Genomic DNA, 26,738 nt, shown 5'->3' with positions numbered 1-26,738 from the left:
TAATCATGATGATGTGATCACTAATCTAGAGCCAGACATCTTGGAATGTGAAGTCAAGTGGGCCTTAGAAAGCATCACTACGAACAAAGATAGTGGAGGTGATGGAATTCCAGTTGAGCTGTTTCAAATCCTGAAAGATGATGCTGTGAAAGTGCTGCACTCAATATGCCAGCAAATTTGGAAAACTCAGCAGTGGCCCCAGGACTGGAAAAGGTCAGTTTTCATTCCAATTCCAAAGAAAGGCAATGGAAAAGAATGCTCAAACTACTGCACAATTGCACTCATCTCACATGCTAGTAAAGTAATGCTCAAAATTCTCCAAGCCAGGCTTCAGCAATATGTGAACCGTGAACTCCCTGATGTTCAAGGTGGTTTTAGAAAAGGCAGAGGAACCAGAGATCAAATTGCCAACATCTTCTGGATCATGGAAAAAGCAAGAAAGTTCCAGGAAAATATACATTTCTGCTTTATTGACTATGCCAAAGCCTTTGACTGTGTTGGATCACAATAAACTGTGGAAAATTCTTCAAGAGATGGGAATACCAGACCACCTGACCTGCCTCTTGAGAAATCTGTATGCAAGTCAGGAAGCAACAGTTAGAACTGGACATGGAATGACAGACTGGTTCCAAATAGGAAAAGGAGTACATCAAGGCTGTATATTGTCACCCTGCTTATTTAACTCATATGCAGAGTGCCTCATGAGGAACGCTGGACTGGAAGAAACACAAGCTGGAAGCAAGATTGCCGGGAGAAATATCAATAACCTCAGATATGCAGATGACACCACCCTTATGGCAGAAAGTGAAGAGGAGCTAAAAAGCCTCTTGATGAAAGTGAAAGAGGAGAGTGAAAAAGTTGGCTTAAAGCTCAACATTCAGAAAACGAAGATCATGGCATCTGGTCCCATCACTTCATGGGAAATAGATGGGGAAACAGTAGAAACAGTGTCAGACTTTATTTTTGGGGATGGTGACTGCACATGGTGACTGCAGCCATGAAATTAAAAGACACTTACTCCTTGGAAGAAAAGTTATGACCAACCTAGATAGTATATTCAAGAGCAGAGACATCACTTTGCCGACTAAGGTCCGTCTAGTCAAGGCTATGGTTTTTCCTGTGGTCATGTATGGATGTGAGAGTTGGACTGAGAAGAAGGCTGAGCACCGAAGAATTGATGCTTTTGAACTGCGGTGTTGGAGAAGACTCTTGAGGGTCCCTTGGACTGCAAAGAGATCCAACCAGTCCATTCTGAAGGAGATCAGCCCTGGGATTTCTTTGAAAGGAATGATGCTAAAGCTGAAGCTCCAGTACTTTGGCCACCTCATGCGAAGAGTTGACTCATTGGAAAACACTCTGATGCTGGGAGAGATTGGGGGCAGGAGGAGAAAGGGACAACCCAGGATGAGATGGCTGGATGGCATTACAGACTCGATGGACATGAGTCTAAGTGAACTCCGGGAGATGGTGATGGACAGGGAGGCCTGGCGTGCTGTGATTCATGGGGTCGCAAAGAGTTGGACACGACTGAGTGACTGAACTGAACTGAATCCTTCTCTGCTGAGCTTCTTCCCTTCCCAGGATTGGTACCTCTGTAGCTTGACAAAAGGACCGCCACCTTCTTCTCCCAAAGTCAGTTTCTTCCCTACCCCTCGTGCTTCCTCTGCGCATTTTGTGCATTGTGTCTGAGTTGATTCTTTTTTCGTTTTTTTTCCAGAGCAAAATCCTCTTTGGGGATGCAAGCTGAGGTTATGCAAGGAGTTTACAGTCTGCTTTTCTCTGTTTGCACTTCCTGCCTCTGACGTTTGCTTTCAGACTAATTGCGAGTTTTCCCCTTCTTTCCCCATGGCTCATTCTCGAACAAGGCGGTGCGATCCTTTCCGTCATGAGGTGGAAATCTTCTTCTGGCACAGGTAGCTGCAGACTCACGCTGCCTGAAACAGTGGGTGGAGGACACGACCTTTCGTGGCCATGTATGTCTTTCTTTCTCTAAGGAGCTTGGCCTCTTGCCAGAGTACTTGTTCGAGTGAAGTTATGTTTGTGAGTCACCATGTGTCGCTGACTTCTCCCAGACAGTGTGCTGGGTTCTAAGGCTTGAACAGTGACCTTGATTGTCACATGCCTACAGGGAGTATTAAACAAATAGGCAGCTAGAAGTGCTGTAAGTACAATCGTGCCAAGAAAATATGTGATTTTTTTGCTCTGTTTAGAAATAATTCACAGTTTCTTTTTTTTCTTATTTTTTTTTTGCAAATTAATTTATTTATTTTAATGGGAGGCTAGTTACTTAATTCACAGTTTCTTAAGGACTGCATTAACCTTCAGTAGGTAATTTGACCTGAGCCTCCATTTCTCATCCATGTAACAGCCCGATAGCTATGTCATTGTGTTTTTCTGGGGATGCAGCAAAGCCAAGTTATGGAAGCTTCTAGTGCAGAGTCTGACAGAGGGGGCTCTCCGTGCCTGATGGGCTTGTCCTCCTTCTGATGGAACACTCCTGGTACCTGCTTGAGTAGACAGTTTCCGCTTTCCTTCTTTTCTCATTCTCTGAAATTGCTACTCCACCCACCCATCCTTCAGACTCCTAGAATTTCATGGCTTCCTTTTGTACAATGTTTTACATTGTTCCTCAGAAACTAGCCCAGATATCTTGGAGGTGGCTACCAGTCTCTGAACAACAGAGGAACCCCTGCTATGAAGGTTCGAGGAGAACTCTGGGGTCATTCTTATAGGAGGAGGGCAGGGAAGTGTGTGTGTATGTGTAGGTGAGTGTATTTAAAAGAGACGCACACACTCTCTGTGAATGTCTGGAGGGTGGGGTGTGATGAGGAAGAATTCAGTGGAGGCCCAGCTCCCCTTCCTCCCACACGTTATCCTGACCCGGTGCGGTTGGAGCCTGACTCTAGCCCTTCTCCCCCGGGCGCATCCCTGTCTTCTCTGTGAAACCTTCTCTGGTTATCGGGTCTTCAGCCATTCATTCAGTACGTGGGTTGCTGGAGCCTCTAGTGAGTGGCAGGCTGAGAATCTAGTGGAAGGGGGAGAGACGCTGGACCATCGCATGCATGACCGGAGTGGTGGTAAGTGTTACGAAGGCAGGTGCAGAAGGCACTCAGAGCCCATCACCCCTGCTGGTGGAGCTGGGGAAGACCTCTGAGGCAGTGTCGCGTAAACCAAGCCTTGCAGGGAGGAGGAGAAGTTTGTTGGGCAGAAAAGGGAGGCTCATCACTGTTTCCTTGGAGCCCCCGAGTACACACCATCTGGCCCAGTATTGATATCATCCTTCCTGTCACTAATTTGTTCATTCACTCATCCCGAGCACCGGTTTTTGATGTGGGGCATATAATGGCAACACACAGACGCCATCTTGGTGGTGTGGCCACGGAGCCAACCCGGAACTCACGTCCTTTCAGCTTTCTGTGCGCGTTTGCTTGACTTCCTTTTCCATGTTCTCAGATTCACTGCAAGGATGCAGCATGATTTTGAGGAAGAGCATAAGTGGAAGAAGCAGATGGAGGGGAAAGAGATGAGATTCTAACTTAGGGCTTAAGGAGTGCTGGACTCTTTGTCCAGTGTGCCCTGGACACTCTATCACTGGTGCTTTCAGTGTCTCTGTGGACACCTGTTGGCTTATCCATTTTAGAGATGACAAGCCTGAGCTTCGGAAGTTAAGCACCTCACCCTAGGTCACATAGGTGGAAGGTTGGTGGTGGGGGGTCAGTGTGCCTACCTGGATCCATCCAGCTGCGCACAAGAGCGTTCCCACCTGTGCTCCATCCCCACACCACCCTTGCCTTGCTGTAGGGTCTCAATTCATTTGACATCTCTGGTGTTTCAGCCACTGGGTCTTCTTGGCTACCTGGTCCCCTCCAGTGGGTGAAAATGGTTCTTGCCATTCCTCTGGATCAGATGGTTGAATGGTTTTGGCTTTAACAGCCTCAAACTCTGCCTTCCCCAAGATGCTTAGGACCCATCCAGTCTCCTTGATCTCAGCAGATGGCTTTCAGCTCCTCAGCAGCAGAGCAATTCTTATTAACTCTTATTACTGATGGTACTGGAGTAAGTAATTCTACCAGAGGCCGTTGGGCATTCTGTGATTCCTGGAATCACAGGCAACTTTACTGCATGGATGAATACTTTTAATCCTGCCTCCCCAACACCCTTGGATTATATCAATTGTAATGAAAGAAATTTTATTACAATTTCTTTGTAGTTGTATCAAGAGGTATCATTGGTGTGATATTTAGAAAATTTCCCAGATTTTGAGAATTCTCTTCATTCCTACATCATAGCGAAACAATTTCTTTACTGCTGGATTAGAAAGGAGAGATTTAGAAAAAAAATCATTGTGGTACTGAGTCTGTTCTATAATTTTTATCAAAACTTCCCCTTGAAATTATGATTCTGGTTCTATAGCTACATCAGAGGCTAATGATCTTCTATCAGTCATTTCATTAGGAATAAATAACTGTCTTTCCTGTTCGGTTGAATGGTTTAGGCAATAGATGCCCTGTGGACCCACAGTCTCTCTAAGATTTGTAGCAATCTTCTCTCATCCTTTTTTTGAAAGTGAAATCTCTTAGTAACTTAGAATGTTAATAAATATAGCTTGTCATATAAAGAAAACAGAGCGAGCATCTTAGCTAGAATGAACTATGAATTAAGAAACTATGAATGAGAAACTAGTCCTTTTAAGAAATTTGGGGCCAAAGGGATGTAAAAGTAGGTGTCTACACGGTGAAACTTGGAATCATAGGAGACAAGCTACATGACGGGTCATGTGCCATTAGAATGGCCTCCTGGCTGTCTGGCCCTCTCATCAGAGAGCTTCAGGCACCTCCTGAGTATAGTGGGAACAGTATCTCTGCTGGCTGTTCTCCCTGGGTCTGTAAATTCGTTCATTTTACCAGCTGAGATCATTTTACATCTGCTGAGAGCCACAGGGGCTACAAAATGCTAAGAGGCTAGGAACCCAGCTCCAGAAATCTCTGTAAGTAAGCATGCCAGTTATATAATTGAGGAGCTGCAGAGTGCAAGAGTAGAGCTTAGGAAGGCTTTTCTTTGAGGATGAAACTTTCTAGAACCAGGCAGAACCCAACAGCAGCTGCAGAGCTGGCAGCAGTTAGGAGAGCACCGAGCTAAGCCTGTTACAATCTCCTGTGAGCTCGTCCTCAAGACTGCTTTGTGAGTCGAGTGCTACTAAGCCCATTGTACAGATGAGGAAACTGAGGCCCCCAGTGATGAGCTCACACGGGAGAAGGTGGCAGAGCTGAGTCCTGAAAGGTCTGCTTTTCTCAGCAGCACACAGTACTCCCTCCTGTTGAACTGAGTATTCAATCCCTGAATCTCCTGTGTCACTTAATTTGTTGGTTGCTCTTGGTGTAAGCAACACCAACTCTAAAGCTTTTCAAGTGCTTCTTTGCTCTAGTGTAGAGAGAAGGGATAAATCGATGTCTATCTCATTTAGCACAGACTTAGGGGGTCATTTAGACAGTGGACCACCAGCACTTGAAGCAAAATTTCAGTGATCTCAAGTTGGCAGCCCACTGACCCAACCCTGTTAGTACACAGATGAGTTTCATGCGGTCTGTACTGTATTCATTTTTGATGAATTGTTCACATTTAAATGGAGACATTTCTCATAAATATCAGGGTTTCCCTCTTCTGCTAGAAGTTCAAAACTTCTGGGAGCACTGAGCCCGTGTAGCAGACACCAGCTTGAGCAGAGGGAAGGGGCTGCATCTTTAAATAGGCGAATGTTCCTGCTTCCCCCCAGTCCTCACCACTCTCAATGTCTCCCAATGGCGAGGCCAGGTATTAGTTGCCATTTATCATCACAAATGAACCATTGAATTTTTTTCCGAAAGTATCTCTTGGATCTGAGTGTCTAGCAATAGAGGAGTAAGAGAAGACAGACCAAGAGGGCTTTCTGTTGCAAAACTGGTGACTCAACATCCAACTACTTAGCTCATGCTCCCTATCTACCTGGCTCCCCCGGGTATGATGTGGTAGCCCCTTGTGGATCAGACTCTTATTTTACAGAGCAAACTGAGGCCCAGAGTGGGAAAGAGACTTGCCTAGGATCACGCATTCAGTTAATGGCAGAGCCAGAATGGGAACCTGTACCCCACGCTCCCAACAGCACCCCACTGTTTGTTAGGAGTCTGCAGGGGCTGACCAGGCATGCGTGTTCTGCATGCTTGGCTTTGGATGGTCTTGTGGAGACGTACTGGCAAACTCCTCAAAACACCCTTCAACATTAAAATTTATTCAGAGCCTTCCCTGGTGGTCCAGTGGTTAAGAATCCACCTGCCAGCGCAGGGGACATGGGTTCGATCTCTGGTCCAGGAAGATCCCACATGCTACAAAGCAGCTAAGCCTGTGAGCCACAACTACTGAAGCCCCTGCATCTAGAACCTGTTCTCCACAACAAGAGAAGCCACCTCAATTGGAAGCCACAGTGTGGCAACTAGAAAGTAGCCCCCGCTCACTGCAACTAGAGAAAGCCCGTGTGCAGAATGAAGACACAGTTCAGCCAAAAATAAATTAATTAATTTAAAAAAATTTATTCCACTACCCAGTATCGCCTTTCTTCCTCTTGGAGAAGAAAATATGTACTCTTTGAGCATCACGTGAAAAATTTGTACAAATTACCTCATTAGAACACAATTCCATTTGTGGTGTCAGGCATAATCAGTTTGGGGAAACTCATTATAATTAGAGTAGAAAATACAACCTCAAAAGCTGAGTCTGTCCCCCTGATTCTTACCTCATTTCTTTTTAAAGCCTTCTCTTTGGTGCCAGTTTTCTCATTTCTTGCAGTCGTTGGGGTCCAAACCTCTTTCACTTGGTTTAAAGTCAGCTGGGGAGGAAAAGGCAAAAGGACTTTATTTCACCCAAGTGTGTGTGTGTTGGAGAAGGCAATGGCAACCCACTCCAGTACTCTTGCCTGGAAAACCCCATGGGCAGGGGAGCCTGGTAGGATGCAGGCCGTGTGGTTGCTACGAGTCGGACACGACTGAGCGACTTCACTTTCACTTTTCACTTTCATGCACTGGAGAAGGAAATGGCAACCCACTTTGGTGTTCTTGCCTGGAGAATCCCAGGGACGGAGGAGCCTGGTGGGCTGCCGTCCATGGGGTCACACAGAGTCGGACACGACTGAAGCGACTTAAAAGTGTGTGTGTTAGTAGCCCAGTCTGACTCTTTGCCACCCCCTGGACTGTAGTCCGCCAAGCTCCTCTGTCCGTGGGATTCTCCAGGCAAGGATACTGGAGTGGGTTGCCACCTAAGCTGACTCAGTAAATAGACCTTTCTTGCAAAGGGAATGTTGTAAACCCATGACAGTTCATCTGTGTAGTCAGAGATGAGTCAGTAACTCCCTTTCAGAATCGCCAGGCGGGCAGATAGCCCTGTTCAGGCCACATGCCTAGCATTACCACCTGGACCAGCAACTTGTATTGTGAGATTTTGCTTATCGACTCTCATCAATGACAGCCAAGTGAGCCCCCAAAGTGCCAGAAACAGGTGGGGAAGCCACCCTGCTTCATCTGCTTCCTAGTTTAGAGGCTTCAAGAGTATTTTTACTCCTCACAGCCAGTGCAACAGAGAAATATTTACAATCAGCTCCTTCCTGCCAAGAAAACCTGCTACAGACTTTGAAAACAAGGGGCATATGCTCTTCCCTTGATCCATGTGAGTGCTTGTGTGTGTGTGTGTGTGTGTGTGTGTGTGCACGCACGTGTGTTCTAAATGCTGGAGAGCAAAATAAACACGTTTTGAACCCCCAGGAGAGGTCAACTCTCAGCTTTCTCTCATACCATCTTTGTAATCATATTTCTCTTGCTAATATTGTTAACGAAATATGAAGGCATTTATCATACTTTATCATCTCCATCTTCCAAAATGTCTGGTGCTCTGCCTGCATCTTTGAATGCTCAGTTTTATCTCCTAATCATGCTGGAAGCAGGGACCACGTTTCAGGGGGAAGGCAGACCCTTGGAACAAATGTCATCTCCCTGCTGCTCACTAGCATACCAGCTTCTGTGGCCCTTCAGTGTCTCACATGCCCGTTTCTTTGAGAAGAGAAGAGGGTGTTGTTTGGCTCGGGTTGGAAAGCATTTCTTTAAAAACCTTTCTGCTTTCTTTTTCTCCCAGTTGAACTTGAATCGAAGCTTTGAAAAGTCCCAGGATTTCAGAGCTGAAAGGCTCATGGGAGCATCTTGGTCCCAAACTGCCAGCCTCAAAGGAGGAGGGGGCAGAAAACTGCGGGATCCTATGAGTTCAGTATAGTTTGATAGAGCCTAATTCTCATGCAGTTGGTATTTGGGAAAACAGGAGTTTGGGCAAAGCACCTGAGCTGCCCGTGGCTGGGCCAGAAGGAAGTGCCTCAGAAGCCCTTTGTCAAAGGACCACATGCTGGTTCAATAACTGTAGGAATATCAGTGAGAAAGTGACAAGCATAATGTTTAACATGGAATCAGAGTCTGTTGTGTCAGGTAGACAAGTAAGGACACACCAGGCTGCTTTAGACATGCTGCCCGGAGGACCAATACGATGTGCCGAAGGAGATCAGCTGCTGTAGGATGCCTACAGGATCTAGGCTGTTGAACTCAGCCTTTAAAATTCCTTTGAACCCCTCTTTCTTTTCCAAAAGGGTGGCTCAGCTGATAAAGGATCTGCCTGCAATTCAGGACTCCTGGGTTCGATCCCTGGGTTGGGAAGATCCCCTGGAGGAGGGAAAGGCTACCTACTCCAGTATTCTGGCCTAGAAGATTCCATGGACTATATAGTCCATGGGGTCGCAAAGAGTTGGACACGACTGAGCGACTTTCACTTCACTTCACTTCTTTTCCAAGAAGCAGATGACTCTCCATTTCAGAGGACCTGCAGCACGGGCCCCGCTGTGAGAGAGAGGATGTGCTTTGCTTGCTCTCCTTTGAGCCACAGCCCCCACTGTCGGAGCTGGCCAAATCTGAGTTTCTGGGGTCAGGGAGGTGACCCAGTGGAGGTCAAGGGTCTGGCCTTGGACCACATGCCCTAGGACTTGACCTTGGTGGGATTTTAGCAGCCCCTTCTCTTCTCCATCTTGTGAATCTTCCCAGAGGCTGTTGAGTCTGGACTCATCTATCTTAACGTCTCCAAACCATTGTTTATGGGGACACATACAAATTCCTGCTCAACATCCACCCTATACTCCCTGACCTTGTTTTTAATATTGACAACTTGGCAGCACCCAGGACTGCCTCTCTTCCAATTCAAATCTTGAAAACTTCCATCCATAACCCTGCAAAGCCTCAGGGCAGATCTTTCATGCTCATCACATTCAATGTACAGTCGTCCCTCAGTATCCTTCAGGGAATTGGTTCCAGGGCCCCTGCGGACACTGAAATCCATGGATGCTCAAGATCCTTATATAAATGGAGTGGCAGTAGTTAGGTGGGTAGACGGCTAGGCTGTCAGATTTGAACAAAGTTTGTCACTCCTCCCTTAAGAGTTCAGAAGGAGGCCAGTCCCCACCAGAGCCGAGGGCCCAGCCTCTTCTGCCCACTCTGATCCCTCAGGGCAGACTGTGAATGGAGAGAAGGAACAGAGCAAAACGGATGAGGATGGGGAATTAAGAGTCCATTGCACTTGCCAGGATGGTGCCCAAATGGGGCTGCTTTGGAAGACGCTATAAACCATTTATCAATAATACCTTTCACCATAGCAAACAATTTAGAACTGGCCTGGACAATTCAGTTTTGCACAGAGTTTTACTTTAAACAGAATATTCAGTGTATATTGGCACTGCTTTGCTGTTTGAGTACAAATCATTATTCAAAAATATTTAATTGCTTCATTTTTATTCCTGAGATAAACCTGGCTTAATATTGGTTTATTAATAAAAAACAAAACCAAGCAATCCTCTGTTACCTTGTTTAATCTGATTGTTGAAAAAGTTCTGCTTTGGGATAAGCTTGTGTTCATAGTTGGGGAACCCTATTTAAGAAGACACATTATTATCAGATAATTCCTTAAAACGGCAGGTTATTCATCTGTATGTACTATAGCCATGATTATAATGAACTTGCAGCTGAGAGTCCCGCTTCTTCACCTAACATTGTGTCCTAAGTATTGTCTGTAGTGCTACATTTGTCGTTGTTTAGTTGCTCGGTCATGTCCGACTCTTTGCGACCCCACGGACTGCAGCCCACCAGGCTTCCCTGTCCTTCACCATCTTCCAGGATGTGCTCAAATTCATGTCCATTGAGTCGGTGATGCTATCCAACCATCTCATCCTCTGTCATCCCCTTCTCTTTCTGCCTTCAACCATTCTCACCATCAGTGTCTTTTCCAGTGAGTCGACTCTTCACATCTGGTGGCCAAAGTATTGGAGCTTTAGCTTTCAGCATCGGTCCTTCCAATGAACATTCAGAGTTGATTTCCTTTAGGACGGACTGGTGTGATCTCCTTCACATAGTCAGAGTATTTTCCATGGCTGCATCATAATTCGTTGAGTGGAAATAATCTAGTTCTTTATCTTTACTTTTTTCCCCATAATTACATAATAATTTTAAGCCAAATATCTTCTAGATATCCCCATGGTTTTTTATTATTTCCTGAAGATGGACTCTCAGACACATCATAACAAGAGGATGAATGTTCTATAGGCCAGGCCTTCTCAGACTTCAGGGTGCGTATAGCTCACTTGTGGATCTTGTGAAAGGGGATTCTAACTTAGTACATCTGGGGCAGGTCTGAGGTTCTGTATTCATGACTAACTCACTGGTGCTGAGGCTGCTGCTCAGGCTTCAGACAGTCTGTTAAAGTCCTTGATGCCCTAGCTTTAGCCCCATTCTACCAGCTCTATCAAATCACTGTGTAGGCTGGTTGCCTAGGAGCCCTGCCCCTCAGGAGTATTTTCTAATCAAGAGGAGAGTTTTGAGTAGGCTGGTGTCCAGAGGAGGTGGGAGCTGTAGCCCCTTCCCTCAAGAGAAGCATCTAAACTCACTCCTGGCTGCCATTACAATCACCTGAGGAGTACACACACACACACACACACACACACACACACACACACACACACGTGTGTGTGCACCCTTAGGGTTCACTCCAGACAAGTGCAAATAGAAGGTTTGATAACGAGGTCTGACTATGAGTATTTTTGAAAACTTCCCAGGTTTTAAAGGTGATTTCTGAGTGTAGCTCGGGGTTGAGCACTGTTGTTTTAAGTCCATAGAAGACTCACCTTAAATCTCACTGACTTCAACTGTGTATTAAACCTGACTAGATGAAAAGCTCAGGGCTTACCTACTCCACCTGACTGCACACTTTTGACAATGGATCCAATGCATCTATGAGTTTCATTTGCAGTTCTAAAAACTAATAACCATAATTTCTGAGAGAAGATAAGAAATTTGTCACCACTGGCTTCTCTGTCAAACCCACTTTTCCATAGCATTTGCTGGTACCATCTTCCTGAGCTAAAATTTGCCAAGCTAAAACTCCCTTTCTTTCCCTCACTTTTCGAAGCTAAGCTGTCATCAGTCATTTGTTCTGCAGGCATTTTTATTCATATAGAACTCCAAACACAGTATTAAAACTCTCTGTTAGCACAACCGTGACCCTCAACCAGTCCGTGAGCCCCTTGAGAGCAGAGACAGCCTCTGAATCAAGTTTTAATTTCCCCCACCTTGAACAATGCCTGTCTAGCACACAGTAGCTACCCCTCAAATCATAGTTGAATGAATGAGATTGAGTAGATTTTGATCACATGCAAGCCTGAAGGTCTTTCTCATTGTTGAAACCTTCGTACCAGCATGATTCTAGCAAGAGCACAGATTGCAGAGATGGTGTCTGGTGCCAAGATGGTCTTGACCCTGGAGGTGTTGCAAGAGGCAGCCAGGATGCTCAGGGTGCCCTGTGTCCCTGCTGCTTCCCACCTGCGAGGGTAACACCTGCTGTTTGTCTTTGGCAGTTGCCTTTTCAGGCCTCGGCTTCACAACGTTCTACTTGGCTGGCAAGCTGCACTGCTTCACCGAGAGTGGGCGGGGGAAGAGCTGGCGGCTCTGTGCTGCCATCCTGCCCCTGTACTGTGCCATGATGATCGCCCTGTCCCGCATGTGTGACTACAAGCATCACTGGCAAGGTGAGTCCCTGCCCCGGGCCCGCCCGGTCCACACGCCGTCTGCCACTCTCGTGCAGGGATGGGGGGATACTTGCACCTACGGGGGGGAGAAGTAAGTGCCTGCTGTGAGAAACTAGAGTTCGCTGAAGGGACAGAGCAGACACAGTTTTAAAGAAGATGCACCTTTTCAGGTGAGCTCCAGCCTTGCTGGGAACAGAATCAGAGCTCCTCCCATTCCTTCATGCTCAACTAGGCAGCTTGAGTCTTACCAGGAAGGCAGGACCTCAGTCACAGACTCAGATGTAAGTCACATGCTGGATCCCTTGCCTCTGTTCTCAGACTTGGTGCCAAGTGGTGGTTGGCTCCTATCGCATCCGCCCTGTAAAGGTGTGTTTCTCACCAGTGATGCTCTTCCAGAAGAGGTTTCCAGCCCAAGGATGGATGCCAGCAGCCACTGCAGGGCTGGGTGAGGCTCACCTGTATGTTTTAGCCCTGGGGTGTCTGTGCCAAGTCAGAATAACACAGGACAAGTGAGGGGCTTGTTCTTGGAATAAAGCAAAACTGTGCCATGCCCCTCTGCAGATCAGCTGCAGCTCTCAGCTTGCCTAAACCACAGCAGCATCTGCCACGGCAAGAAAGGGAGCAGAGACAGAGGCATTGTCCACAGAAGGGGTGGCCTCCAGGAGCGCAGGGCTAAGGGCTGTGTTTCCCAGAATCCGATATTCAGATCACTTTGATCAGGCCACTCCAAGCTAGGAATTGGACTCTTGAGGGTGGGTTCGGAGTGACCGCCAGAAGTGTGCGTTGTTAGCAAAGCAGTCCATTAATTCTGATGAAGTCTGAGAAGCACCATGGAGAGTTCCACTGTGTCAGTTTTCAGCAAACACAGTGCATGCAATGTGCCTAATCCTAATCTGGCTTCCCTGGATGAATGGCCTTCCATGGTCTGTCTGTGGCCGGCCCTTCCTCTTCCTTTCCTGTCCTCCTGCCATCCCCCGGGATCATTCCCCTCTGCCCCCTTTCTGACCACCCTCTTCTCATCTCTACCCAGGTGTTTGTCCCAGTGGTAGTGAGGCAGTGGTTGAGGCCAGAGGTGAGGGGAGCTCCTGGTTGGAGGTGACTTTGCCCCATCTTCTCCAGGGGCCTTCTGCTCCTTCTCTGGCTTCAGCTTCACTTTCCACCCTCCTGAAACTCATACGCAGGGTGTCATGAGCTTCCAGCAGCAGCTTCAACCTGGGGGTGAAGGGTCTGGGGGAAAAGGAGGCTGATGCATGGCCTAGACAGGTGGAGGCATCAAGGAGGTTTGAGGCCCTGCTGATGGGGGTGGTCAGTAGAGGCCTATTGGGCTGCACCCTGAGCCTTCCCTTGTTCTCTGCTTTTATCAGTGACTTGGATGAAGTTCTGGATAATGAGGCCACACAGTGGGGTGGGGGGTAGGGCAGGAAGAGAATTGCTGAGCCAACAGAGCAAGGGCAGACCCATTGCACCCTTGGAACTAGGAATATTTTCCAACAGAATCATGGTGGCGCATATGATTAGAGCATTTCCCCATAAGGACTGTTATGGGCTGGATGGCATTTCATGAACTGCTTCTCATTTATCCCTTGTAAAGTGTAGTTTCTTCTTTTGAACATGGGAACAATAATCCCTCAACATTTCCCAGAGCCATTTCATAGACTAAATGAAATAATGGATCTGAGTGTACTTTGTAAATGAAAGCGTGTTGCACGACTGTGAATCGATACTGAAGTTGCTTAGTGCATCATTTCTAAAGAAGGATGTGTTGTGCCTCCCAAGCCACTGATTTTGAAGTGGACATGCTTTTGGCACGTGGTCCATTTGTAAGCTCTGAATCCCTGGTTTCCACTTTTATTCCTCCACATTGGATCTGAGAAATGATGAAGGATTTCAGAGTTGATATTTCGGCTTCATCCTGGAAGATAGTAAGAACCTTTGTGTAGTGGTCTTGTCCTGCAAACCTAGGAAGAGAGGTTGGCCTGTCTTAAATGCTCTTTTGTTACTATTGATCTGTGGTTGGTGCATCATGAAAGGATGAAGACTCACAGTTCTTGGCTTTGGGGAGATGCTGGACTTGATGCAGCTGGTGCCCCCAAGCCCTGCTGGCAGCGGAGCTTCATGCCCATCCTATCCAACTGGCACAGAAGGGAACTTAGAGCAGTAGAGGGAGAATACTAATGCTCGGTGAGCTGATGGGAAAGCAAAGCAAGAGAATTTATGATCAGTGATGTGCAGGGCTGTACTCTGGGGGTGGGGAGGGGCAAGCCAAAATTGTGTCATGGTAGACCCATCCTGCAGCCCAAACTGAGTGTGCCTGAGTGGGTTACAGGTCACGGATGTGGCCCAGCTGCTCGTTCAGCTGTGCCTTCACCTGTTCAGCTTGTACCCCGGAGTTAGCCAGGAGCAGAGTGTGCTCTTCCTTGGATCCTCTAATGGGCCCTGAGTTGGGCTCATTTTATCTGAATTCCCCTTTAGGAGGTCATCTGTCCTTGTCTATACCAGTGGTCTCAATGGGGAGCAACAGAACCTTCTAGGGGACATTTAGCAATGTCTGGGGACATCTTCACAGATGGGATGGTGGGAGTAGTGGTGACTACTGGCATCTAGTGGGTAGAGGCCAGGGATGCTCTTTAACATCGAACAGTGTGCAAGATAGCACCTCCTCCACCGGGAAGACTTCTCAGCTCCAAACATCTATGGCTGAGGTTGAGAGAGCCCAACCTACAGTACCTCTCAGGCTTCCCAGGTGGTGCTAGGGGTAAAGCAACCACCTGCCAATGCAGGAGACGTAAGAGACACAGGTTCGATCCCTGGGTTGGGAAGATCCCCTGGAGGAGGGCATGGTGACCCACTCCAGTATTCTTGCCTGTAGAATCCCATGGACAGAGGAGCCTGGTGGGCTACAGTCCATAGGATTATTGGACAGAATTGGACACAACTGAAGTGACTAAGCACACACACACACACACACACACACACACACACACACACACACACCCCATCTCAGCTCCATCTTTCTTTCCCTTATTGCATGTTAAGAGCAGCAGCATTCAACGAGTGGAAAATTTTATTTGTTCAACACTCACTTATTAAAGCAGTAATCAAGGAGGCTGCAGAGGTTTGCAGCTTGGATAAAAGGTAGACGGTGAGGCCCTTGGCTGCTGTGTGGGAGGGTGTTGGAGGCAGGACGCTTGGCTGAGATTAACGAGGTGTTGTTTGTTGGTGGACTGAGCTGCCCGGCGACCGTGGGCGGGGGCCTTCCGTCATGATAAAAATTCATGGGGAGACCCCTAGGCAGCAGCACAACCTGAGAACCTCTCATTATAGACTTTAGTTAACAACATTAATATGATGAGATTTTTATGACTCCATTTCAATTTTGATTTAAGCAACTGTGGCTAATGTGGAAGTATATCCAATTACTTGATTACATGTTCATATCCAGTAAATAACCCATAATCTCAAATGCTTCGCTCTGTTCATTATCATGGTTATCAGCATCCTTCCGGTCTTCTCTCCCTTCCCAGCTCCACTCCACACAAGTCTGTTGTTTATGGAGTGAGGGACATGGAGGGCACGGGCCATGGTCTGCAGGGGCAGTAAGACATGTAGCAGGGCTTCTTCACAAATAAAACCGCCGGATGGATTATAAATCTTTCTGCGGCTGAAGTTCTCCTTGTGTCTGTGACATGCTGGCTTTTGGGTCAGCTGGAAGCTAAAGAGTCTCTGGGTGATGTCAATGCTTCACAAAGAGGCTTACCCTTGTGATTAACCGTGTGTTTTTAGCATTAAAACTTGTAGAATTCCCATGCTGGGGGGACCATCTATGGAGAAAAATGCACAGAAAGAACAGAGCACCTCCCTGAAGCGTCTTCTGCCTCGGTTCATAGTCTCGTGGGTTTATGGTTCCTGTCAGTGGACGGTCAGAGCCGGAAGTAGCAGGAGTATGTTGTTTTTTTCCATGAATGGACATAACGAGCCCCTTCTGCCCTCAGATCCTTGTATCTGGATCCAGTGTTTCCTTATGTGACTCCAGTTTGCAAGTAACCTTCTAACCAACACTGATTCTCTAACCATAGCTCATTTTAAGCAGCCCTGGGTGCCTCAGGTCGTGCTTCGTCATAAGAAAGGGCACCTAGGTCTGAATGTAATCCAGAGAAACAAGTCTCAAGGGAGGGAGCAGTCGTTTGTTCCCACCCAGCCTGAGGCCAGGACGCGCCCTTGTTGGTCACAGACACCATGCTTGACTGGCCTGAAAATTCCAAGATGGTGCCACAGCTTTTGCCAGGTTTCCTGACTTGGCCACAAAGGGTCTGTGATGTGCAATGAGTTCGGGTGTAGCTTCTGGTCTCTGCACATGGGGTGTTTGAGGATGAGGGCACTGGAGAAGGGAATGGCAACCCACTGCAGTATCCTTGCCTGGAAAACCCCATGGACAGAGGAGCCTGGGGAATACAGTCCATGGGGTCATCTGAGCAACATAGCGAGCGCCTTGCTCCTACCTACCTGAACCACACTAAAAAGCCAGGCAGAGTCTGCTCCCTCCTCACACAGTCCCATTCATCCCCCAGCACACATACAGTTGAGGGACACACTGCTTACCAGTCCTCCCTGGGCTGTCAGAAACAATCTCTAGATTTTCTAAATGAAGTGACTTGAAAAGGAGACTTTGGAACAATATCATGCTTCCCACCAAAACCCACCAGCCTTACATAGAACAGGAGCGCTAAGTTCCTCCCTCCAAGATCCTCCTTCCCAGGTGAACTGATCTCATCTGTTCCTCCTTCCACAATTGGCTGCCCGTGTCGTGTGTCTGCATTCACATTTATCATCAGCTGCCAAATGCTCCTTGGGGCCTGGGACCTCTGGGCCTTGGCTGCCCATGAATCCACCCATCTCTGCCACCATACCTGGGGCATCCCTGCGGAGGGCTTGAGCAGGCCCAGGCCACTCCCTTTCTGGGGTCAGAACGCACTAAACAGGATGGGCACTTCCTGGATGGGCCAGTGGTTAAGAATCCGCTTTCCAGTGCAGAGGATGCGGGTTAGATCCCTAGTTAGAGAACTAAGATCCCACACGCTGTGGGGCAACTAAGCCCAAGTGCCACAGCTGCTGAGCCCATGTGCCTCAGCTAGAGAGAAGCTCACCCACCACATGAATATCCCACATGCTGCAACTGGGACCCGATGCAGCCAAATAAGTAAACATTAAAAAAAAATTCCACTGGGCAGAGAGCATTGGGCCTTGAGAGGCTTTCTCAGCCAGGCCCCCTGCCCTCTGCCCTGGCCTCCTGCATTGCTTAGTTCCCAGGGAAGACAGGTGTTGGCTGCTCCCAAGTCTCTTGACAACTTGGCTTCACTTAACAGTGCTTTCTGCTGTTGACTTTCTGTTCAAAGTAATTCCAGAAGCCACCTTCCTTTGCCCACTGTAGTCCAGACCACCATCTCCTGCTGCCTGGGTTATTGCAGAAGCCCTGCTACTGTCTCCCCTCCTTTCTCCTCTGCCCCTCACACTGCAGCCAGGAAGAGCCTTTAAACCCTGTCACGTGGGGTGCCTGCTCCTCTGCCCCTGGGGACCCCTTGTGTGCATCAGCATCAAAGCCCAGGTCCTACAGCGACTATGAGACCTGGTCCTGCAATCCCTGCTTCTTGATGGTGTTCTGCACTGCCGCTCCTTGCTCATGCAGGTGCTTTCCCACCCCAGGGCCTTTGCACTGGCTGTCTCCAGTGCCCAGAATGCACTTCTCTCAGATGTGTGTACGGCTCCTTCCCTTCCCTCCTCCTGATCTTAGCTCAAGTGAGGTTGTCTTATAGTGAACACTCTGTTGAAATCGCAGCCCAGACCCCATACTCTCTGTGGTGTTCACCTTGCTCATCTACCACCTTCTGACAAACCCAGTCATTTCTTACGTGCATGTTCAGTCATTTCAGTCATGTCCAGCTTTTTGCGACCCTAGGAATGTAGCCCGCCAGGCTCCTCTGTCTATGGGTCTATGGGATTCTCCAGGCAAGAATCCTGGAGTGGGTTGTTGTGCCCTCCTCCAGGGGATCTTCCTGATCCAGGGATTGAACACATGTCTCCTGCATTGCAGGCAATTTCTTTACCACTGAGCCACTGGGAAAGCCCCAGTCATTTCTTAGGTATTGGTTATTGTCTGTTCTTATCCACTTGAACAGGAGTCTGCACACTTCCTCTGTAAAGGGTCAGAGAGTCACTATCCTGGGCTTTATGCGGGCCATATGGTCCCTATGGTAACTGCTTGAGTTGGTGATGGTGGTGAGACACCAGCCTATAAATGAATGGCTGGCATTGTTTGCTGCTGTCTGTACTAGAATCTACTCTCCCTGTGGGGAAGGATTTGTGTCTCTTTTGCTGGTATGGCACATAGTAGGTGCTTGTGTTAGTTTCCCAGGTTCCACAGACCGAATAGAAGAATAGAAGTTGTCTCATGGTTCTGGAGGCCAGAAGCCCAAGGTCAAGGTGTTGGTGGCCCCTCTCCCTCTGACATCTGCACGGGAAAGAGCTTTCCTTGCATCTTGCAGCTGATCAGCCCCAGATAGTTCTCGGCTTCTGCAAGCATAATTCCAGTCTCTGCCTCTGTCTTCACATGGCATTTCCCTTGAGCTTCTTCATGTCATGTTCCCTCTGTGTGTATCTGTCTCTGTGTTCAAATTTCCCCTTTCTATCAGCACACCAGTCAGATTAGAGCCCATTCTACTGATCTCATCTGGGTTTGACTATCTCTGTACGGATTCTATATCCAAATATGGTTACATTCTGAGGTACTGAGGTTTAGGACTTCAGCGTATCTTTTGGAGGAACAATTCTTAATGCTTAACAGTGCTCAGTACGTAAGTGTGGAACGCAGGAATTAATAATTTTGGTTAAACCATGTTCCTTTCTTACTAATTTAATTTTCTCTGTGTACTGGTTTTACTAAAATTATTCTTATGCTTTGTAAGTTCTTTTCAAAAATGAGCCAAAAAGTAAACTTCCAAAACCATCCACTCACTCATTCAGTATGTCTCTTGTACCTGTGTGCCAGGCGTATTCTCCAATGGAGGCACAGTATTGAGGCAGATAGACTTGGTGCTGCCCTGCCAGCTTACAGTGTAGCAGGGAGACTGTGCATTCTCTGTGCTAGGTAAGTTCTTTTATACAAGCTCAAAGTCACAAAAATGGGATATGTTATTAGTAGTAGAATAAAAAGAACAGAAACAATCATGTGAGGTTGTTGAGTTTTCCAGAAATGGTCTTTACCCTAGGGTCTTGGGTCATAAAGCCTAAGGCATACAAGATCTCAAGTAAGCCAGCTGAGTGATGTTGGATGTTGCCATGGCAACAGGGAGGGATGTGCTCCTCCCAGGGTCCTGATAGCCCATGATCAGAACACTTTCTGCTTGTTGATTCCGGAGCTGAGTACTGGCACCTCAATAGGCCAGACTCCATGAGATCCTTTCCTGCCCTTCAACCTCATGAGAAAGGGTTGACGTCATACTCGTTTTCCAGGTAAGGATTGAAATACAGGTCACCTGATTCAAAGTCTAACCCTCTTTCTACTACCATTGGAGCCCTCTAGGTATTGATTTTAACCTCCCCCTTCAAATAGCTTTTTTGAGGTGTAATTCATAACTCATAATGCATAAATTTGCCCTTTTAAAGTATGCAATTAAATGGTTTTTAGTATATTCAGAGCTGTGCAGCCATCACCACTGTCTAATTCCAGAAAATCATATTGGCCACCGCAGCCCCCGGCAACCACAAATCTACTTTCTTTCTCTATGGATTTCCATCTTCTGGACATTGCATATTCCTGGCGTCACATAATATGTGGCCTTTTGTGTCTTGTGGTGTCTATTCTTTAGTGCATCTTGTAAATGTTGTTCAGGGCCTCTCAACATTTACTGAATAATAACTGCTGGGCTGGGCTTCCGAGTGGCTCAGTGGTAAAGAATCAGCCTGCCAAGCAGGAGACCCAAGTTCAATCCCTGGGTTGGGAAGATCCCCTGGTGGAGGAAATGGCAATGAACTCCAGTATTCTGGCCTGGGAAATCCCATGGACAGAGGAGCCTGGCAGGCTACAGTTTGCGGGGCCGCAAAGAGTCAGACACCACTTAGTGCCTGCATATACACACATGCACGCAACTGCTGGGCTCTGGGGAAATGAAGACGAGGCACTCAAGGGGCAGTTAACACTGACAGGCAGATGTGAGCTGGGAGGTGCACAGACAACAGCCTAGAGAGCTAGTGGAGCCCCTGGTCCTCAACAGAGCCCCAAGGGGACATGGGAAACCATCTTCTCCAGCCCACACCAGAAGCCTGGTCAGTTTATGTCCTATAAAACTATAAAGACACACCTCTCTGGGAGAAGATGGTCCACTCCTTTCAGTTTCTCAAACTGGCCACAGCCCCTCCTTCCTCTGCCCGGAAGACTGCCATGCCATCCCTGCCTCCACTTCCTACCCGACTGGTTTGCACCTGCTCATCCTGCAGGGCTGACCCGTGGGTCTTGTCCTCAGCAAAACTCCCCCGATCCAGACAAGCCAAACCACTCACCTGGCTGAATCTCACAGATATGCCTTCTCCTTCCCGGCGCTCACCACAGCTGCCGCTCACTGGTAAGACTCTCACTTCTCAGTGTTCATCTTAGCCCCTAGGACTGGGAACACATCTCTTTTGTTCAGCCTCGTGTTCTGGTACTAGGCATCACTCCTGACACCTGATCTCCTTGCAAAATACGTGATGGATAAATGACATCGATGCTGAGTGAGGAGACCACAGCTTGTGTACTCTGGGGACACGGAGATCCACACACTCCCCCTCTGAGTCCTCCAGTCCCATGCGACCGTATTTGGGGTGAAGTCAATCCCAAGCAATTTTTTCCCTAACAAGGCCTGCTTGCCTGCTGCCTGCTTTCCTCTAAGCACATGCTCTATGGGATGGGAATGGGATTTCATCAAGTGGCACTTAATGACAATCTCTCTCTTTAAGTAAGTCATTTTTTAAATCTTATTCACCATCTTTGTGATAAACAAAGCCCTGAATAACTGCTGAGAAGTCACCTTTGCTAGACCTTCCGTAGTGCTAGTTGCTTCTAATAACTATGGTGGCACTTACAATACCACTTTAACTCATTCCATTAAGTGGGAAAACAGCATTGGCAGCAGCCACATGCTCTGGCTCGCTGCCACATCAGTAAGGTTGGAGAACATACATTCAGAATGATTTGATATCTTTTGGTCCATGATGCACCTTGTACATGTGACAAGCACCTTGTCACAGAAAATAAAAGTCAAGTGCCATTATTTATAGGTTTCACTGTGTGGTCTGTTCAATAGTCAGTGACTCAAACACAGATGTCCTGGGTCATTTCGGATACTCATAAAAGTAACACCCCGTGGGCCTGTTCTCTGGGGTTATTAGAAAAACAAAACAATGGTGTGTCTCTTTAAGACTTTGTGCATGAAAAAGCCTGGCACATTTCCTAGCATGGGCTCCTGCCCACAGGTGGTATGAAGTTTCTCAATTTGAGGAACTTGGTTTAATCACATTAATTATACCTCATGACCCCATGGAGGAATTCATAGTAGTTATTACTTTCCAATTTCTTGGGTGACCTTTTTTTTTTTTAAGTTCATGAGTTTATTTAAAATGCTATGAAAGTGTGGCCATGCTAAAGAGATGACAACTATAGACTGTTGAGTTACTGTGTGAAGAGAAGGATGGGGAAGGATTAGAAAGTCCCCAGTAGTGCTGGGAAGATCCCCTGAAGGAGGAAATGGCAACCCACTCCAGTAGTCTTGCCTGGAGAATCCCATGGACAGAGGAGTATTGTCAGCTGGGGTCCATAGGGTCACAAAGAGTCAGCCACGGCTGAAGCGACAGCACGCAGTGCTGGAGAGGAACAGAATAACAGTGATGGACACTATATTTTTTAATTAAAAAATTTGGGGGGGCTACATAATACAGCATGTGAGATCTTAATTCCTTGACCAGGGATCAAACCCTTGTCCCGTACATTGGAAACACAGCACTAACCACTGGACTGCCATAGAAGTCTGAGACTATTGTTTTAGATACTGCATTTCAAGGTCTTATTTTGTGGCATGCACTGTTCAGAAGCAGATCTCATCAAATCACTGTGATGACTAAATGACATGGATATTGAGATCTCCATTTGATAGCTGAGGAAACCGAGGTTCAGACGTGCAGTGACTTGCCCTGATGGGGCAAGTCTACAGGGTCTTTGTGATGGATTTCTCAGCCAAGAGGATTCTCAAGTCCGAGGTGAGAATAGATGCTGGACAACTTACCGTGGCCCCAGGCATCTGCTCTGGGAGCAGAGCTGGGCACCGGGGTTTCACTGTATCTCACAAGTGGTCCTTCCCACCCCTCTTCCTTGGTGGCTACTCATCAGGGCTGAGTGGCCACTAATCTCTTTTCCTCCTCTTTCTGCCAGGTGATGGCCAAAGTTGCACCATATTTGCACTCCTCTGCAAAGGAAGTAGCCACAGTTATTCAGTCTCTCTGGCCTGTTAGAATGACTTTTTTTCACAAGTGATATTTTATCCCAATCAAGGATATGACCTATTTTCTGAAGATGCTCAGCAGAGTTTCGTAATGATCTGCAGGCTGGTCTCAGTAGGTTGACCCTGGGGACCAAATTCCTAGAACATTCATATGAGAAAGACTCTCAGCTGCCAAGCACTTATTCCTGGTGAGGGAGCTGAGGCTCAGAGAGGGGAATGGGGACAACACAAGATAGTAACCAGAGCCTAGCTCCCAATTACTGTGCACGTATTCATTCCTCCAGGCTTCCCTGGTGGCTCAGGGGTAAAGAATCCACCTGCCAATGCAGGAGACATGGGTTTGATCCCTGAGACAGGAATATCCCCAGAGAAGGAAGTGGCAATGCACTCCAGTATTCTTTCCTGGGAAATCCCATGGACGGAGGAGCCTGGCGGGCTACAGCCCATGGGGTCGCAAAAGAGTCAGATACGACTTAGTGACTAAGCAACAACATTCATTCAGCCACTTCCCTTCACCAACTTAATTCTGCAGGAGATGAGCAAAGTGCTGTTCCAGGTGTTGAGGAATCAACAGCCGGCAAGCCTTACAGAGCCCCTGCCCTGGTGGAGCAGAGATTCCAGTGTTAATGTTACATCACCACACAGCTCGACACACCACTTGCTGTTCTCATCTCCAGGAGATGAGAAAGTGTATCCCTGCCCATGTCAGGTGTGCGCAGTTCAACAAGATAATCACAGTGAAAGTGGAAACCCCCCACTGGAGGATGACACTTCAGCATGGCAGCGACCTTCACAAGAAATCAAAGTTTCTCTTGGCAGGGGAGGTTTTTACATTGTGTTAGGATCTTTTTGGCAAGAATAAACCCAAAGACACAGTTTAAAGGGCATGCACACACACACACACACACACACACACACACACACACACACACAGAGTGAGGGTTGTTGGGGTGGGCCACTTTCATGGGGTCTCTGGTGGCCACTAGCTGAATGCCGTTTTTAGCATGGGGTCACCAGAGGTGGTGGAAGGGCCTGTTGTGCCCATAGATTCCCTCTCCTACCTTGTCTGCGGGGGCCCCCCACCATGTGTTCTGACTTGATAAAATCTGCAGGTTGTTGGAGGGTTTAGGCCCCTCCCACTGGGAGTGTCGAATTTGCCCACCTGGTGCAGCATAAAATGTTGTATTCACTTTGTGACTCAGAAGTTTTATTCCATCCCTGGGAAATCACTTAACTTTGAGGAGGAGGCCAGCATGCCCGCTGGCTTTCCGTGGTGCACCAGCAACATTGCAGGGCTCCAGCAGAAACTTGCTAAAGAAAAATGACAGCCCCCGAGGGTATTTACATCCCATGGAGATGGCTGGAATTCTTCTTCCAGCATTTAGAATTGATTTTCAAAATCAAGAATGCAATTCTGAGTTTGTGCCGTGCGCTGCTGCGTATTCCATCAATAACGAGGAGAATCAAGTACACAGTGAAAAGGGGATGTTTAAGTTCTAGAAATGGTAAGGATTTGCGGAGGCCACCAAGATGTACACCTCCAGTGCCGTTTCTCTCCCCTTATAGTCTTTCGAGGGGTTTCACCAGCAAACCAGTTGCCGAAATCGGTAGGAAAGTGCTTTCTGGAAAACACAGCTGGCCTCATTTGAATGAATCATAACGCATTTCTCCCGGTTCTGCTCTTCTGTCCTAGATTCGTTTGTTGGCGGAGTCATTGGCCTCATTTTTGCCTACATTTGCTACAGACAGCACTACCCGCCTCTGGCCAACACAGCCTGTCACAAACCCTACGTCAGTCTCCGAGTCCCGCCCTCGCTGAAGAAAGATGAGAGGCCCACGGCCGACAGCGCGCCCAGCCTGCCCCTGGAGGGGATCACCGAGGGCCCCGTATGACCCAGACCTCGGGGGATGGACTCTGAGCCCGGGCCACGCTCCTCCACCCTGACCTCACCACACAGTAGAAGAGGTTTTCTGTAACGTTTCTCATTCGTCATTTCTCCAAGTTCCCCTGCTCCCATTTTGCCAATGGTGATCCTGCTACATTCCCTGTCGACTTTCAACTCTCCTGAACTGGTCAAGAGAAGAGCCCAGGAACATTTTGTGAGAGACACGTGGAAGGAGGCTGCCGGGGTGGGCGGGTGCAGCTTGGTCGATTCCTCCTTCCGAGATGTTTGCCGTCACGGCCACCGTCCTATATTTTCATGGTTGTAAAACATAATAAAACGTCTCACCTGGAATACCTCGTGTTGGCGGTCCAGTGCACAGATCGTTCAGGGCTGCGGTGAGTTTCACATCCACCCCCAGGGTGGAGAGCCGGCCCAGCTCTAGCTGTGGTTGTTCTAGGTGCTGAGCTGCAGGCGGAGACTGACAGCCTCCGAGAACTGTCAGCTGATCAGAGCTCTGAAATGGAGTTGCCGCCTGGAGTTGCAGCCTTGATACTGCCAGGGCTGTTTGAATCACTGAATCTGTTACCAAGTCCAAGCTCAGTCTGGTCATCCCACTGAGCCAATAATTGGGAGACAAGGTGTTGAGGCAAGGAATAGTGACTTTATCTGGAAAGTCAGGCATCCAAGGAGATGGCGAACTAATGCCCTACAGCACTGTCTTATGGCGTGTAGCTGCTAGTTCCTTTTATGGAACAGAGAGAGGGAGGAGGTCAGGGAACAATGTATAAAGGCCATCAGTCAGTTCAGTCGCTCAGTCATGTCTGACTCTTTGCGACCCCATGAACCGCAGCACTCCAGGCCTCCCTGTCCATCACCAACTCCCGGAGTCCACCCAAACTCATGTCCATTGAGTCGGCAATGCCATCTAACCATCTTCATCCTCTGTCATCCCCTTCTCCTCCTGCCCTCAATCTTTCCCAGCATCAGTGTCTTTTCAGATGAGACAGCTCTTCACATCGGGTGGCCAAAGAATTGGAATTTCAGCTTCAGCATCTGTCCTTCCAATGAATATTCAAGACTGATTTCTTTTAGGATGGACTGGTTGGATCTCCTTGCAGTTCAAGGGACTCTCAAGAGTTTTCTCCAACAGCACAGCTCATAAGTCTTGCAAAATATCTCCTGGTTTAGTCATCCTCGGGGAGGGGATGTATTAATTTCTTCTTTCCCACAGCCATTCACACATGGGCAGGGCAGGGGGTTTCCTAAGACACTTTAGTTTAACATTCAGGCTGAGGAGCAGGGTTCCCTGAGGCAGGCCATTGTGTGTGCTTGTAACTATAGACAGCAATCCTCTCAGTGATTAGAGTAACAAAAGCAACAGAAAACAAAGATTAAAGTAAAAGAAATGCCAACGTGGAGTCAGATTTTGTTCTTCCCTGTTACAAATCTAGAAGGAAAAGAGATGAATCATCTCACATATGGTTTCTACCAAACAGGAGGAAAATAAAGATCAAGAGTATGGGGAGAGGGTCAAAGCAGTGTTCTGAGGGCCAAGGGTACCATATCCTTTCAAGAGAATGGCTGGGTGATGCTGGAGTAAAAGCAGCCTCTGGGGTAGGAGTTTTCCCCCTTTAGGATCCTGGCGCTCAAAGGGTTCATCACATGGCAGCATCGGGTCTGTAATCCTGTCTGGCAGGTGGCGTTTCAGCACGCTGGGGCTCCTGAAGAAGGTGCCAGAACAGAAAGAGAACTATGCTGTCTCTGGCTCAGCTCTTCTCGCCGTTTAAAGGTGGCCAGAGGAGAGCCGTGTGCAGTCTGAGTATGGAGCCTGCCACTCCTCAGCCCGCTTGTTCTTTTCAAAGCAGCGAGCAACCTTCCGTTCAGTTCAAATCAGAGGTGCCAAGTGGTTCTCCAGATCCCCCAAGCATGGGATGCATTTCTGACATCTGAAGACAGTCACTTTCCAGCAGCCCCTGTAACAGACTGCATCTGTAGGGACTCGAGTGGCTGTCAGAGTGGTCGCCTGTGTAGCTCTGCCCTGGGCATGCCAGTTAGAACCATCAGGGTGTCTTTGATCAGCCACCTCAGCTGTGGGCTAAACCTAGGAGTGCCTGTACCACTTGTAAAGATCTTATCAGGTGAGCTCCAGTGCAGCTTTCTAGAGCTATGGTCCTTTCAGCCCTGTGTCCACACCCGCCA

General features: G+C 47.9%; 1 protein-coding gene across 1 annotated transcript in view; it reads left to right on the top strand.

Moving 5' to 3' along the window:
• Positions 1 to 24,904, top strand: part of PLPP4 (phospholipid phosphatase 4) — a 143,986-nt gene extending 119,082 nt beyond the window's left edge. Inside the window, exons 6-7 of the mRNA XM_018041752.1 lie at positions 11,957 to 12,127; positions 24,347 to 24,904. Of these exons, the coding sequence (XP_017897241.1) occupies positions 11,957 to 12,127; positions 24,347 to 24,546 (371 nt within the window). The 3' untranslated portion in view covers positions 24,547 to 24,904. The remainder of the gene's footprint in view (positions 1 to 11,956; positions 12,128 to 24,346) is intronic.

This window comes from Capra hircus, chromosome 26 (assembly GCF_001704415.2).
Source record: "Capra hircus breed San Clemente chromosome 26, ASM170441v1, whole genome shotgun sequence".
Lineage (NCBI taxonomy): Eukaryota > Metazoa > Chordata > Mammalia > Artiodactyla > Bovidae > Capra > Capra hircus.
The sequence above is the reverse complement of the archived record's forward strand: the minus strand, read 5'-3'. Positions and strand labels throughout refer to the sequence as shown.